Consider the following 12314-nt stretch of genomic DNA (forward strand, 5'->3'; position numbering starts at 1 on the left):
ACTTCTGTTCTCCCCCTACGGAGTCTCCTGTTACTCTCCCAGTGTCCCAGCACATTGACTTCTGTTCTCCCCCTACGGAGCCTCCTGTTACTCTCCCAGTGTCCCAGCACATTGACTTCTCTTCTCCCCCTTACGGAGTCTCCTGTTACTCTCCCAGTGTCCCAGCACATTGACTTCTGTTCTCCCCCTACGGAGCCTCCAGTTACTCTCCCAGTGTCCCAGCACATTGACTTCTGTTCTCCCCCTACGGAGCCTCCTGTTACTCTCCCAGTGTCCCAGCACATTGACTTCTGTTCTCCCCCTACGGAGCCTCCTGTTACTCTCCCAGTGTCCCAGCACATTGACTTCTGTTCTCCCCCTACGGAGTCTCCTGTTACTCTCCCAGTGTCCCAGCACATTGACTTCTGTTCTCACCCTACGGAGTCTCCTGTTACTCTCCCAGTGTCCCAGCACATTGACTTCTGTTCTCCCCCTACGGAGCCTCTGTAATCCCCGCCACCCAAAAAAGGAAATCCGTGCCTCTAGCCTGCTACCCTCACACAGTGTCCCAGCACACTGATGACTTGAAGCTGTTACTGTGCCCAAGCATTCTTCCCTAGTGTTTACTCACCTATACACTAGTCATGTTGATGGACTGAATTGTAAAATGCATAAATGACTTGCATTAACAGGACACATTAGCATACATGTGTTAAGTCGTGAGGGCCCTATGCACTCCCTCTCTCTCACACACAGACACGCACACATGAACATACACACACATGTAGAAGGTGTTGCTGTGAACCATATGCTGGTCTTTCTCTCTCTCCCTCTGTGTAAAGCGTCGGCCCGGGGGCTATAGAGGGTGTGTGTGTGTGTGGGGTACCACGGATTGATATTCAGGACATGAACATGATTGTGCAGGGAGCACATGCAGGGAGAGAGAATGTGAGGGACGATCAGACTGAGGAGGTTGTGTCTGAAACGGCACCCTATTCCCTATATAGTGCACTACTTTAGACCAGAGCCCTATGGCACCCTATTCCCTTTATAGTGCACTACTTTAGGCCAGAGCCCTATGGCACCCTATTCCCTTTATAGTGCACTACTTTAGGCCAGAGCCCTATGGCACCCTATTCCCTATATACTGCACTACTTTAGACCAGAGCCCTATGGCACCCTATTCCCTTTATAGTGCACTACTTTAGACCAGAGCCCTATGGCACCCTATTCCCTTTATAGTGCACTACTTTAGATCAGAGCCCTAATGCAGGTCCAGTTCTATCTAGGTTTCATAGTACCGCCAGTGGCAGCTAAGCCTCCTCCCCATGCTAATGTGTGTTGTAGCATCCATTCAATGGTCAAATGAATGTCTAAATAAGTCTTCCCGTGGTTGGGATTCCATCACCCCACCACTGTCACATTTTTATGTTGGAGAATGGGCTGAGAAGATTAGCACAAAATCCTACAGAAACCACTGTAATGAGTGTTAAAGATTTAAGATGCATCTGTCTAGTCAGTGTGTTACTAACTCAAATGAGACGGTCAGACAGATGCATGAGAAGGTCAGAGGAAAGTTCTGTGATTTGTGTGTGTGTGTGTGTGTGTGTGTGTGTGTGTGTGTGTGTGTGTGTGTGTGTGTGTGTGTGTGTGTGTGTGTGTGTGTGTGTGTGTGTGTGTGTGTGTGTGTGTGTGTGTGTGTGTGTGTGTGTGTGTGTGTGTGTAAAGCATTGTGTTAAGCAGACGTAGGTGAGCTAGTCTCCAGCTTTCACACCGTCCCTTTGAAACAGTAGATCCCCTTGTTGTCTCTTCTCTCCTGATCTCCGCCACAGAGATCCTATGTTTTATACATAAGACATTCTTTTGATGTAAAAGTCTGATAACCTGGGGGATGTGGGGAATAGGGAGGGATGTATTTGAAACATACATACATATACAGTATAGCCTACACTTGCATCATTTACTCTTTTCTTATGGTGATACATACTTGGCAAACTCTTTCTACATCTCTAAGCCCGTTGAATTTGTCCCAGTTCACATTATATTTGCTATCTGAGTGCCTGCATGTGTGAAATATCAATTTATCCAAAGAGGTGAACCTGGACCCAGTTTTCCTTGCATGAAAAAGATTAGTGACTACCCAAGGAGACCGTGGTGAACGATGCTCCCTCACCTTTTTTTTTTGAATTTGAGAATACACTGAACTGGTAAAAATATTTCTGGAAAATTCTGGAAAATTGAAGTCTGATACATTTTAAATTATATTTCATTACTGCTAATGTTCCATGAAAACGATCAAATGACAAACTAAATTAATATGTAGGCATACATGGTACTGGGTGGCAGGGTAGCCTAGTGGTTAGAGTGTTGGACTAGTAACCAAAAGGTTGCAAGGTCAAATCCCCGAGCTGACAAGGTACAAAGCTGTCGTTCTGCCCCTGAACAGGCAGTTAACCCGCTGTTCCTAGGCCGTCATTGAAAATAAGAATTTGTTCTTAACTGACTTGCCTAGTTAAATAAAGGTAAAATACAGGGAAGAAACCACCATTTGCCAACCTGTCTTCCCTCTCTCTCTCTCTCTCTCTCTCTAGTGGTGGTCCAAATTAGGAATAAACTGTAGGCTTGTGCCCGTCGGTCGGAGGCTTGACCACTTTGAACGGGCCAAATGCGACATAACAAGAACTGCCACAGACAGAACTCCTGAGGTTGACTTGGAGCTCATGTACCACGTACTTGAACTCACCCTACTGTCAGACAGCTTAACTTACAGTAACGTGGTCCACCACATGAACCTTGTCATCACACTAACGAGATCTAGGATCCAAATTCACCTCGTGTCTGCCTTGATGTTCATAGAACTCCACGGACACCTCTTGCGCAGTGAAACCCAGAACGATATGTTGACCACTCGGTGAGGTACTTTCAGTGCCACAATTTTGAAGGGCGCTCAAATCGCTTAAAATGACCCTAATCAAGATCTGTTGCCTAATATTCTTACTCATCGTATTATTATAAATAGAAGATTATCACTTCTCACAATGGTGCTCATTGAGTCAATTTAAATCAAAGCTGAATGAATGTCTCGCAAGATCACATAATGATTAATCATTAAGTATTTGACATCACAGAATGTAATATAATAGCATAGAAAGCATATAATATGTTACACCAAATACACCTCAGTCATTTCTTATCTGAAGCTGAATAGTCAACAACAAATGCTGCGCCAAAACTAAACAGCGCATGCCGACAGGCAGGATAGAAGCTTTCGTAAACAGCTGTCCAGCGATCCCAATTGATTGGTGTTTGTTCTGACGATGGACACAATGAAGCACATTCGATGTGGAGGATCAACAAGATGTTGATGCCTGTAGATTTGTGATTTTGTCGCCTGCATATCAATATCAGACTGGGGATTTTGTAATCAAACATCAACAATTTACAAAAAATAGTACAAAATACAATAAACGTAAGTTCCTGAGGATAAACAAGAGGAAAGATATCAGATGTGCAGGACAACAGTATGTTGATGGCTGATTCCTGATTTGTCTGTTTAGCATTGAAATAACTGAATTAGCAGGGTTCTAAAGTGTTAAAGAACGTGATCTACTGCTTGCATGTCAATATCAGGCTGGGAAGAATTTACATTTGCGTTCTCCACCTATCTGCAAGCTTGACCAATAGCATAACACCTTACTGATATGTAAATTCAAAACAACCAATAGGAATAAATATAAACATTGAAATACGTATTTCTGCAGTGTCAGGTGGAAAGATGACAACCCTGTTACACTTTAAACAAAATGTGCCTAGTAGAAAGGCTAATAGGTAACACCATCTGCTTAAATTCACTCATGAAACAGTAATTCAAGAAGATTTAAATGCATATTCCCATGAAACTGATCGGAGATCAAATGATTGGCATGCTGTTTGGATATCTCACGGGTAAAACGTGAATTATCATTCGTAAATGACAGTGATGATGGTCTATTTTGAAATGAGTTATGCCCCTAACTTGGTTTTTGTGTGGGCATTGGCAGACGTTGCAATTGGAGGATGCATTATATGCATATTCTATAATGATATTCAATGGGCTACAAATGTGGATTGAAAAATGACGTCATTATATAAAATAAATGTGCTCCCTCACCTAAAACAAAATAGCACTACTGCACAAATAACATGTATCTGAAGATTTTTTGTTGTAATTTTGCTATACAAAAAAATCTATGCGAATGTGTGATTTGCATCACTTAAAATGTCAGATGTTGCATATACATTACGAACATTTCAAGTGAATATACTTTGCCAAAACAAATGTAAAAATTCATAGAAATGTACTCAGGTGTGTTGACATCTTATGAGCATTTTGCATGCATTGAATTAGCCAAGCAGTTCTGTCAATTCCCTCTGAGAGTAATTCATTTAGGAGATTTACACTCCCTGTAGATGCTTTATGTAATGAATGCATTTTGGGGAAGATGTTGAGGAGGAGGAGGATGATAGATAATATTATTTGCGCTCCCTAGTTACCCTGAGAACGGCGTGGTGGAGATGTGTGGCGGTAACGTGCGGCCGCGGGCTCGGACCCTGCTCCGGTGGGACCAGCTCACGGTAGGCCTGGTTGTCATGGTGAACTACAACATAGAGATCCCTGAGGAGAGGGGCTTCTGGTTCGATGCTGAGATTACAGCACTCAATGAGATCTCCAGGACCAACAAGGAGGTCCGCATCAGAATCCTGCTGGGGTAAGAGAGGACATGCTGGGGTAAGAGAGGACATGCTGGGGTAAGAGAGGACATGCTGGGAGGGGTAAGAGAGGACATGCTGGGGGGTAAGAGAGGACATGCTGGGAGGGGTAAGAGAGGACATGCTGGGAGGGGTAAGAGAGGACATGCTGGGAGGGGTAAGAGAGGACATGCTGGGAGAGGGTAGAGACATGCTGGGAGGGGTAAGAGGACATGCTGGGAGGGGTAAGAGAGGACATGCTGGGAGGGGTAAGAGAGGACATGCTGGGAGGGGTAAGAGAGGACATGCTGGGAGGGGTAAGAGAGGACATGCTGGGAGGGGTAAGAGAGGACATGCTGGGAGGGGTAAGAGAGGACATGCTGGGAGGGGTAAGAGAGGACATGCTGGGAGGGGTAAGAGAGGACATGCTGGGAGGGGTAAGAGAGGACATGCTGGGAGGGGTATGAGAGGACATGCTGGGAGGGGTAAGAGAGGACATGCTGGGAGAGAGGACATGCTGGGGTATGAGGACATGCTGGGAGGGGTATGAGAGGACAAGCTGGGAGGGGTATGAGAGGACATGCTGGGAGGGGTAAGAGAGGACATGCTGGGAGGGGTATGAGAGGACATGCTGGGAGGGGTATGAGAGGACAAGCTGGGAGGGGTAAGAGAGGACAAGCTGGGAGGGTATGAGAGGACAAGCTGGGAGGACAAGCTGGGAGGGGTAAGAGAGGACATGCTGGGAGGGGTAGAGAGGACATGCTGGGAGGGGTATGAGAGGACAAGCTGGGAGGGGTAAGAGAGGACAAGCTGGGAGGGGTAAGAGAGGACAAGCTGGGAGGGGACAAGCTGGGAGGGGTAAGAGAGGACATGCTGGGAGGGGTAAGAGAGGACATGCTGGGAGGGGTAGGACAAGCTGGGAGGGGAGAAGACATTCTGGGAGGGGTAAGAGAGGACATGCTGGGAGGGGTAAGAGAGGACATGCTGGGAGGGGTAAGAGAGGACATGCTGGGAGGGGTAAGAGAGGACATGCTGGGAGGGGTAAGAGAGGACATGCTGGGAGGGGTAAGAGAAGACATGCTGGGGTAACAGAGACCTGTCATGGGACAGTTTCTGTTGGGAAAGTCTGTTTCTCTCTTCTAGGTCAGATGATTATCCCAGTTATGTAACTTAGATATTTCTGCTTACATAAGTTAAGAGGACTTTCTCTATTTCTGTTTGTTAACCTCAAAACATCCTAATAGCCTGGCTGAGTGGGTGTAGAGAACATTCCCTGTGGAGCTCTGATGGACTGATTAACACATTCTCTCTCCCCTCCTCTCTTCCCAGGGGGCCAGGGGACGTCATCCCAGACTGTAAACTGTTGTTTCTGGATGAGATCTATCAGATTGAGAAGACTGGAGCACACTCGCTGTCTGCTGTAGATGGACAATTCAAACGTAGGCCTCAGCACACTCATACCAATACTACAGTCTACAGCCAATCAGGGCTGAGATGGGGCATACCACAGCCAAACAGGGCTGAGATAGGTCTACCTAGTATGCCAGCTGTTCTAGAAGTGCTGAGGTCAAGGGGGTACTGCAAAGAAGTAACTTGAAATTGTTTTCATCAATTAGCCTGAAATTGATACATTTCAAATACTTCTTATATAGCATTCTGCATATTCAATTTAAATGGCAAGATTACATGGGTTATTGGCATCAATACATGCATGTGTGTTTGTGGTGTGTGTGGGCTTATGGGTATTTGTTTTTGTCGTATGGTTTTGTTCGCCTGTGTGTGTGCCAATTCTTTGCATATGTATCTGTGTGTCTGTGAGTGTGTGCACACCGGTGTATGTGTTTACATGTGCGTCTGTGTGTGTATGTTTGTGCGCCGGGATGGATCCAGGCAAGAGCGGGCCGGAGTGTAAGCACTGCAAGACGGACCCCGAGTCGGAGTGCAGGTTCTGCTCGTGCTGCGTGTGTGGAGGGAAGCAGGATGCCCATATGCAGCTGCTGTGTGATGAGTGTAACATGGCCTTCCATATATACTGTCTCAACCCACCGCTAGCCACCATACCTGACGACGAGGACTGGTGAGCTCTGACCTGGTCCTCCCAGACCACCTGGGGGGTGCTATACTCAACACAGGATGACCCAATGGGCCCTGGTCAGAAGTAGTGCGCTATATAGGGAATAGGGTTTGGGATGTAGACAAGACCTGTAGACCTGTGCACTGATGGCTGGTGGAGCAAGTATGATGCACAATGTCAATTGACTATAATGATTGAACATGCATTGTGAGTGTAATAGTAATGTTTACATGTTAGTGCTGACTGAGATATAGATATGCCTTTAGCCATATGAATAAGTTCCACATTCTATATTTTCCTTTGGGTGCCAGTATAGATTTTATTGTAGGTACCAGATTTCTCTCTCATAGATGTCTTAGTAACACACTGTCTTTCCTGTCCATCTACATTGACTTCCTGTATTGATCATGCTCTGAGAGGCAGTAGATCAGTAAGGGAGTTATGGTTCTTGTGTTGTGATTGGCAGGTACTGTCCCACCTGTAAGAACGACACCAGTGAGGTGGTTAAGGCCGGGGAGAAGCTGAAGGCCAGTAAGAAGAAAGCCAAGATGCCCTCGGCCCACACAGAGAGCCAGAGGGACTGGGGCAAGGTGAGACACATGGTCTACGACACTAACCCCTGGGCCCATACAGAGAGGGACTGGGGCAAGGTGAGACACATGGTCTACGACACTAACCCCTGGGCCCATACAGAGAGGGACTGGGGCAGAGACACATGGGACCCCTGGGCCCATACAGAAGGACTGGGGACACATGGTCTACGACACTAACCCCTGGGCCCATACAGAGAGGGACTGGGGCAAGGTGAGACACATGGTCTACGACACTAACCCCTGGGCCCATACAGAGAGGGACTGGGGCAAGGTGAGACACATGGTCTACGACACTAACCCCTGGGCCCATACAGAGGCGGACTGGGGCAAGGTGAGACACATGGTCTATGACACTAACCCCTGGGCCCATACAGAGAGGGACTGGGGCAAGGTGAGACACATGGTCTATGACACTAACCCCTGGGCCCATACAGAGAGGGACTGGGGCAAGGTGAGACACATGGTCTATGACACTAACCCCTGGGCCCATACAGAGAGGGACTGGGGCAAGGTGAGACACATGGTCTATGACACTAACCCCTGGGCCCATACAGAGAGGGACTGGGGCAAGGTGAGACACATGGTCTATGACACTAACCCCTGGGCCCATACAGAGGGCCAGAGGGACTGGGGCAAGGTGAGACACATGGTCTATGACACTAACCCCTGGGCCCATACAGAGAGGGACTGGGGCAAGGTGAGACAGACAGGGCCCTTGACACTAACCCCATGGCCCATACAGAGAGGGACTGGGGCAAGGTGAGACAGACAGGGCCCTTGACACTAACCCCTGGGCCCATACAGAGAGGGACTGGGGCAATGCGAGACAGACAGGGCCCTTGACACTAACCCCTGGGCCCATACAGAGAGGGACTGGGGCAATGTGAGACAGACAGGGCTCTTGACACTAACCCCTGGTCCCAAGGTGGACTAAGGTTGCATCCCAAATGGCACCCTATTCCCTACATGCAATGCAGTGCACTACTTTAAAACAAAGTAGTGCACTATGTAGGGAATAGGTTGCCATTTGGGATATTACCTAATATTTCCTAATGACACGGGCCACACCAGGGGGTTGGGGCCAATTCCATTTTCAAATTCAGTCAGTAAGTAAAGTTACTAATTCTCAGTTTCAGCAGAATTGAAATGGAATTGATCCCAACCCTGGGTCAGATCAGGTCATGGGCATTGGCAGAATCAGCATTTGTGGTTATCAAAATTCTAAAGGGGGAACTGGGGAGAGAATTTGGAATTTGAAACGATTCTTCAAATTTGTTCTCTGGCTGTCAAGGACTCTAGCTAAACTATGTGGGGTAACTTCATTCTGGCTGTCAAGGACTCTAGCTAAACTATGTGGGGTAACTTCATTCTGGCTGTCAAGGACTCTAGCTAAACTATGTGGGGTAACTTCATTCTGGCTGTCAAGGACTCTAGCTAAACTATGTGGGGTAACTTCATTCTGGCTGTCAAGGACTCTAGCTAAACTATGTGGGGTAACTTCATTCTGGCTGTCAAGGACTCTAGCTAAACTATGTGGGGTAACTTCATTCTGGCTGTCAAGGACTCTAACTTCATTCTGGCTGTCAAGGAAACTATGTGGGGTAACTTCATTCTGGCTGTCAAGGACTCTAGCTAAACTATGTGGGGTAACTTCATTCTGGCTGTCAAGGACTCTAGCTAAACTGGGGTAACTTCAGGACTCAGCTAAACTATGTGGGGTAACTTCATTCTGGCTGTCAAGGACTCTAGCTATGTGGGGTAACTTCATTCTGGCTGTCAAGGACTCTAGCTAAACTAACTTTGTCAAGGACTCTAGCTAAACTATGTGGGGTAACTTCATTCTGGCTGTCAAGGACTCTAGCTAAACTATGTGGGGTAACTTCATTCTGGCTGTCAAGGACTCTAGCTAAACTATGTGGGGTAACTTCATTCTGGCTGTCAAGGACTCTAGCTAAACTATGTGGGGTAACTTCATTCTGGCTGTCAAGGACTCTAGCTCTATGTGGGGTAACTTCATTCTGGCTGTCAAGGACTCTAGCTAAACTATGTGGGGTAACTTCATTCTGGCTGTCAAGGACTCTAGCTAAACTATGTGGGGTAACTTCATTCTGGCTGTCAAGGACTCTAGCTAAACTATGTGGGGTAACTTCATTCTGGCTGTCAAGGACTCTAGCTAAACTATGTGGGGTAACTTCATTCTGGCTGTCAAGGACTCTAGCTAAACTATGTGGGGTAACTTCATTCTGGCTGTCAAGGACTCTAGCTAAACTATGTGGGGTAACTTCATTCTGGCTGTCAAGGACTCTAGCTAAACTATGTGGGGTAACTTCATTCTGGCTGTCAAGGACTCTAGCTAAACTATGTGGGGTAACTTCATTCTGGCTGTCAAGGACTCTAGCTAAACTATGTGGGGTAACTTCATTCTGGCTGTCAAGGACTCTAGCTAAACTATGTGGGGTAACTTCATTCTGGCTGTCAAGGACTCTAGCTAAACTATGTGGGGTAACTTCATTCTGGCTGTCAAGGACTCTAGCTAAACTATGTGGGGTAACTTCATTTCTGGTAACTTCATTCTGGCTGTCAAGGACTCTAGCTAAACTATGTGGGGTAACTTCATTCTGGCTGTCAAGGACTCTAGCTAAACTATGTGGGGTAACTTCATTCTGGCTAAACTGGGGTAACTTCATTCTGGCTGTCAAGGACTCTAGCTAAACTATGTGGGGTAAATTCTGGCTGTCAAGGACTCTAGCTAAACTATGGGGTAACTTCATTCTGGCTGTCAAGGACTCTAGCTAAACTATGTGGGGTAACTTCATTCTGGCTGTCAAGGACTCTAGCTAAACTATGTGGGGTAACTTCATTCTGGCTGTCAAGGACTCTAGCTAAACTATGTGGGGTAACTTCATTCTTTGTAACTTCATTCTGGCTGTTGCTAAACTATGTGGGGTAACTTCATTCTGGCTGTCAAGGACTCTAGCTAAACTATGTGGCGTAACTTCATTTGTTTGACTCGTTGCATATTTCAACGGAAGAAAGAGGCGATATCTTGGCCTGGACTGCAGCTCATATTTGAATGCCTCACTCAGAAGGAGGACCTCCTTAGTTCTTTTGGCAGCAGACAGAATGAGTGACACACACACACACACACACACACACACACACACACACACACACACACACACACACACACACACACACACACACACACACACACACACACACACACACACACACACACACACACACACACACACACACACACACACACACACACACACACACACACACACACACACACACACACACACACACACACACACACACACACACACACACACACACACGGGGTGGCAAACAGGACTGTCATCGTCTAGCACTTTGTTCCGCTAACAGAAGCCGCTGGCCTGTTGAGTCAGTGTTAGCAGAAGGAAGTAGATCTCTTGTTCAAGGCTTGGTAGCAGAGTTACTGAGTGCTCCTGAACGTGTCAGTTGGCAACAGGTAGCAGTGGTCAAGCTTGGGTATGTTCATTATTCACGGAACCCGAAGAGAACGGGCTGAGACAGGGATAGACTACCTGGACTTCAATTAAGAACTACTTGTTTTCTGTTGCAAAATGTTTTGTGTCAGTGTGCCCTACTGAACAAAACTGCACTTTGCAATGTCAAACTAAAATGAGTATTATTTCTTATTAGACAAGTCCAGGTTGTGCCTTCCCCATTTTACTCAGTAGCCTTCTGTTTGGTGCCTACTGAACATGACCCAGGCCCACAGTAAGTTCCTCTGCTCTCACTAAGATGTGTTATTCTGTGTTGGCTAACTCCCTCTCACACTGAGGCGATGGTAACTATGCCATTTTAAAATGTTTTGCTAGAATGTGTTCTACTGAACGCAACCCAGGCTCAGGTAACACAGACAGGCCCTCGGTAAGTTACTCTGACTAAGCCACAGTGTTTGCTGTTTCCCTCTCACACTGTGAGGCGATGGTAACAATGCTATTTAAAATGACTCAGCAGAGTGAAGTTCTTTTCCTGGAACCAAAGTAGGGGAAAATAGCTAACCCCATTGTTTCCCAGAAATACACCATGGATGTGTACCAAATGGGACCCTATTCCCTATGTAGTGCACTACTTTTGATCAGGGCCCATAAGGTTCTGGTCAAAAGCAGTGCACTATATAGGGAATTTAGTGCCATTTGGAACGCATAGAATGCTAATTGAAAACAGACTATTCTGTACATTAGTATGTATTTATGTGCTAAACAAGGTGTTTTTTGGGGGGGGGGGGGGGGGGGTTACTCATTTGGGAATGTTATGAGAGAGAAACACTGAGGAATGAATCAAATTGTCCAAAACTTTAATAAAATAATAATTTCCAGCCGAGAAAATGGATTCTTGTTATACATAAAATGCTATTCAGGTCTGATTTAGGCTATATGGTAGCTAAAGCTTGTACTAGGAAGTCCTTGGTTTATGTAGTGTGTGTGTGTGTGGTCCAACGTGTGAATACATGCTAGCTAAAGCATGCATGATCAAGTCCTTCCCCTGAATGCCATGTTGATGTTACAGGGTATGGCCTGTGTGGGGCGCACTAAGGAATGTACCATCGTCCCCTCCAACCATTACGGGCCCGTACCTGGGGTTCCCGTGGGAACAACATGGAAGTTCCGCGTTCAGGTGAGCCAATGGAAACGAGGTTTGGTACCATGTGACGATACAGTTTGGGTGATGCAGGTTTGGTGATTTCTCAGAAACTCTGAGAGAACAGAGAAAATGTAATATTTTCTAATTATGAAGATGTTGATTCTGGAAAATCTAGTTATTTTCAGTTAACTTTAGAGGTTCATAGTTATCTAATATTCTGACACTAAGGATTTGTTTACATAGCCAGTATCACATCTATCACACCATTGTTCCTCCCCCTCACTCTCTCCCCCCCATAT

The 12314-nt window shown here is 46.3% G+C and overlaps 1 protein-coding gene across 1 annotated transcript in view; it reads left to right on the forward strand.

Moving 5' to 3' along the window:
* Positions 1 to 12314, forward strand: part of LOC123999344 (E3 ubiquitin-protein ligase UHRF2-like) — a 45423-nt gene that overhangs the window by 25378 nt on the left and 7731 nt on the right. The window contains 5 exon segments of the mRNA XM_046304995.1: positions 4509 to 4727; positions 6037 to 6146; positions 6598 to 6784; positions 7248 to 7371; positions 11941 to 12048. Of these exon segments, the coding sequence (XP_046160951.1) occupies positions 4509 to 4727; positions 6037 to 6146; positions 6598 to 6784; positions 7248 to 7371; positions 11941 to 12048 (748 nt within the window).

This window comes from Oncorhynchus gorbuscha, linkage group LG16 (genome assembly GCF_021184085.1).
Source record: "Oncorhynchus gorbuscha isolate QuinsamMale2020 ecotype Even-year linkage group LG16, OgorEven_v1.0, whole genome shotgun sequence".
In the NCBI taxonomy this organism is placed as follows: Eukaryota; Metazoa; Chordata; class Actinopteri; order Salmoniformes; family Salmonidae; genus Oncorhynchus; species Oncorhynchus gorbuscha.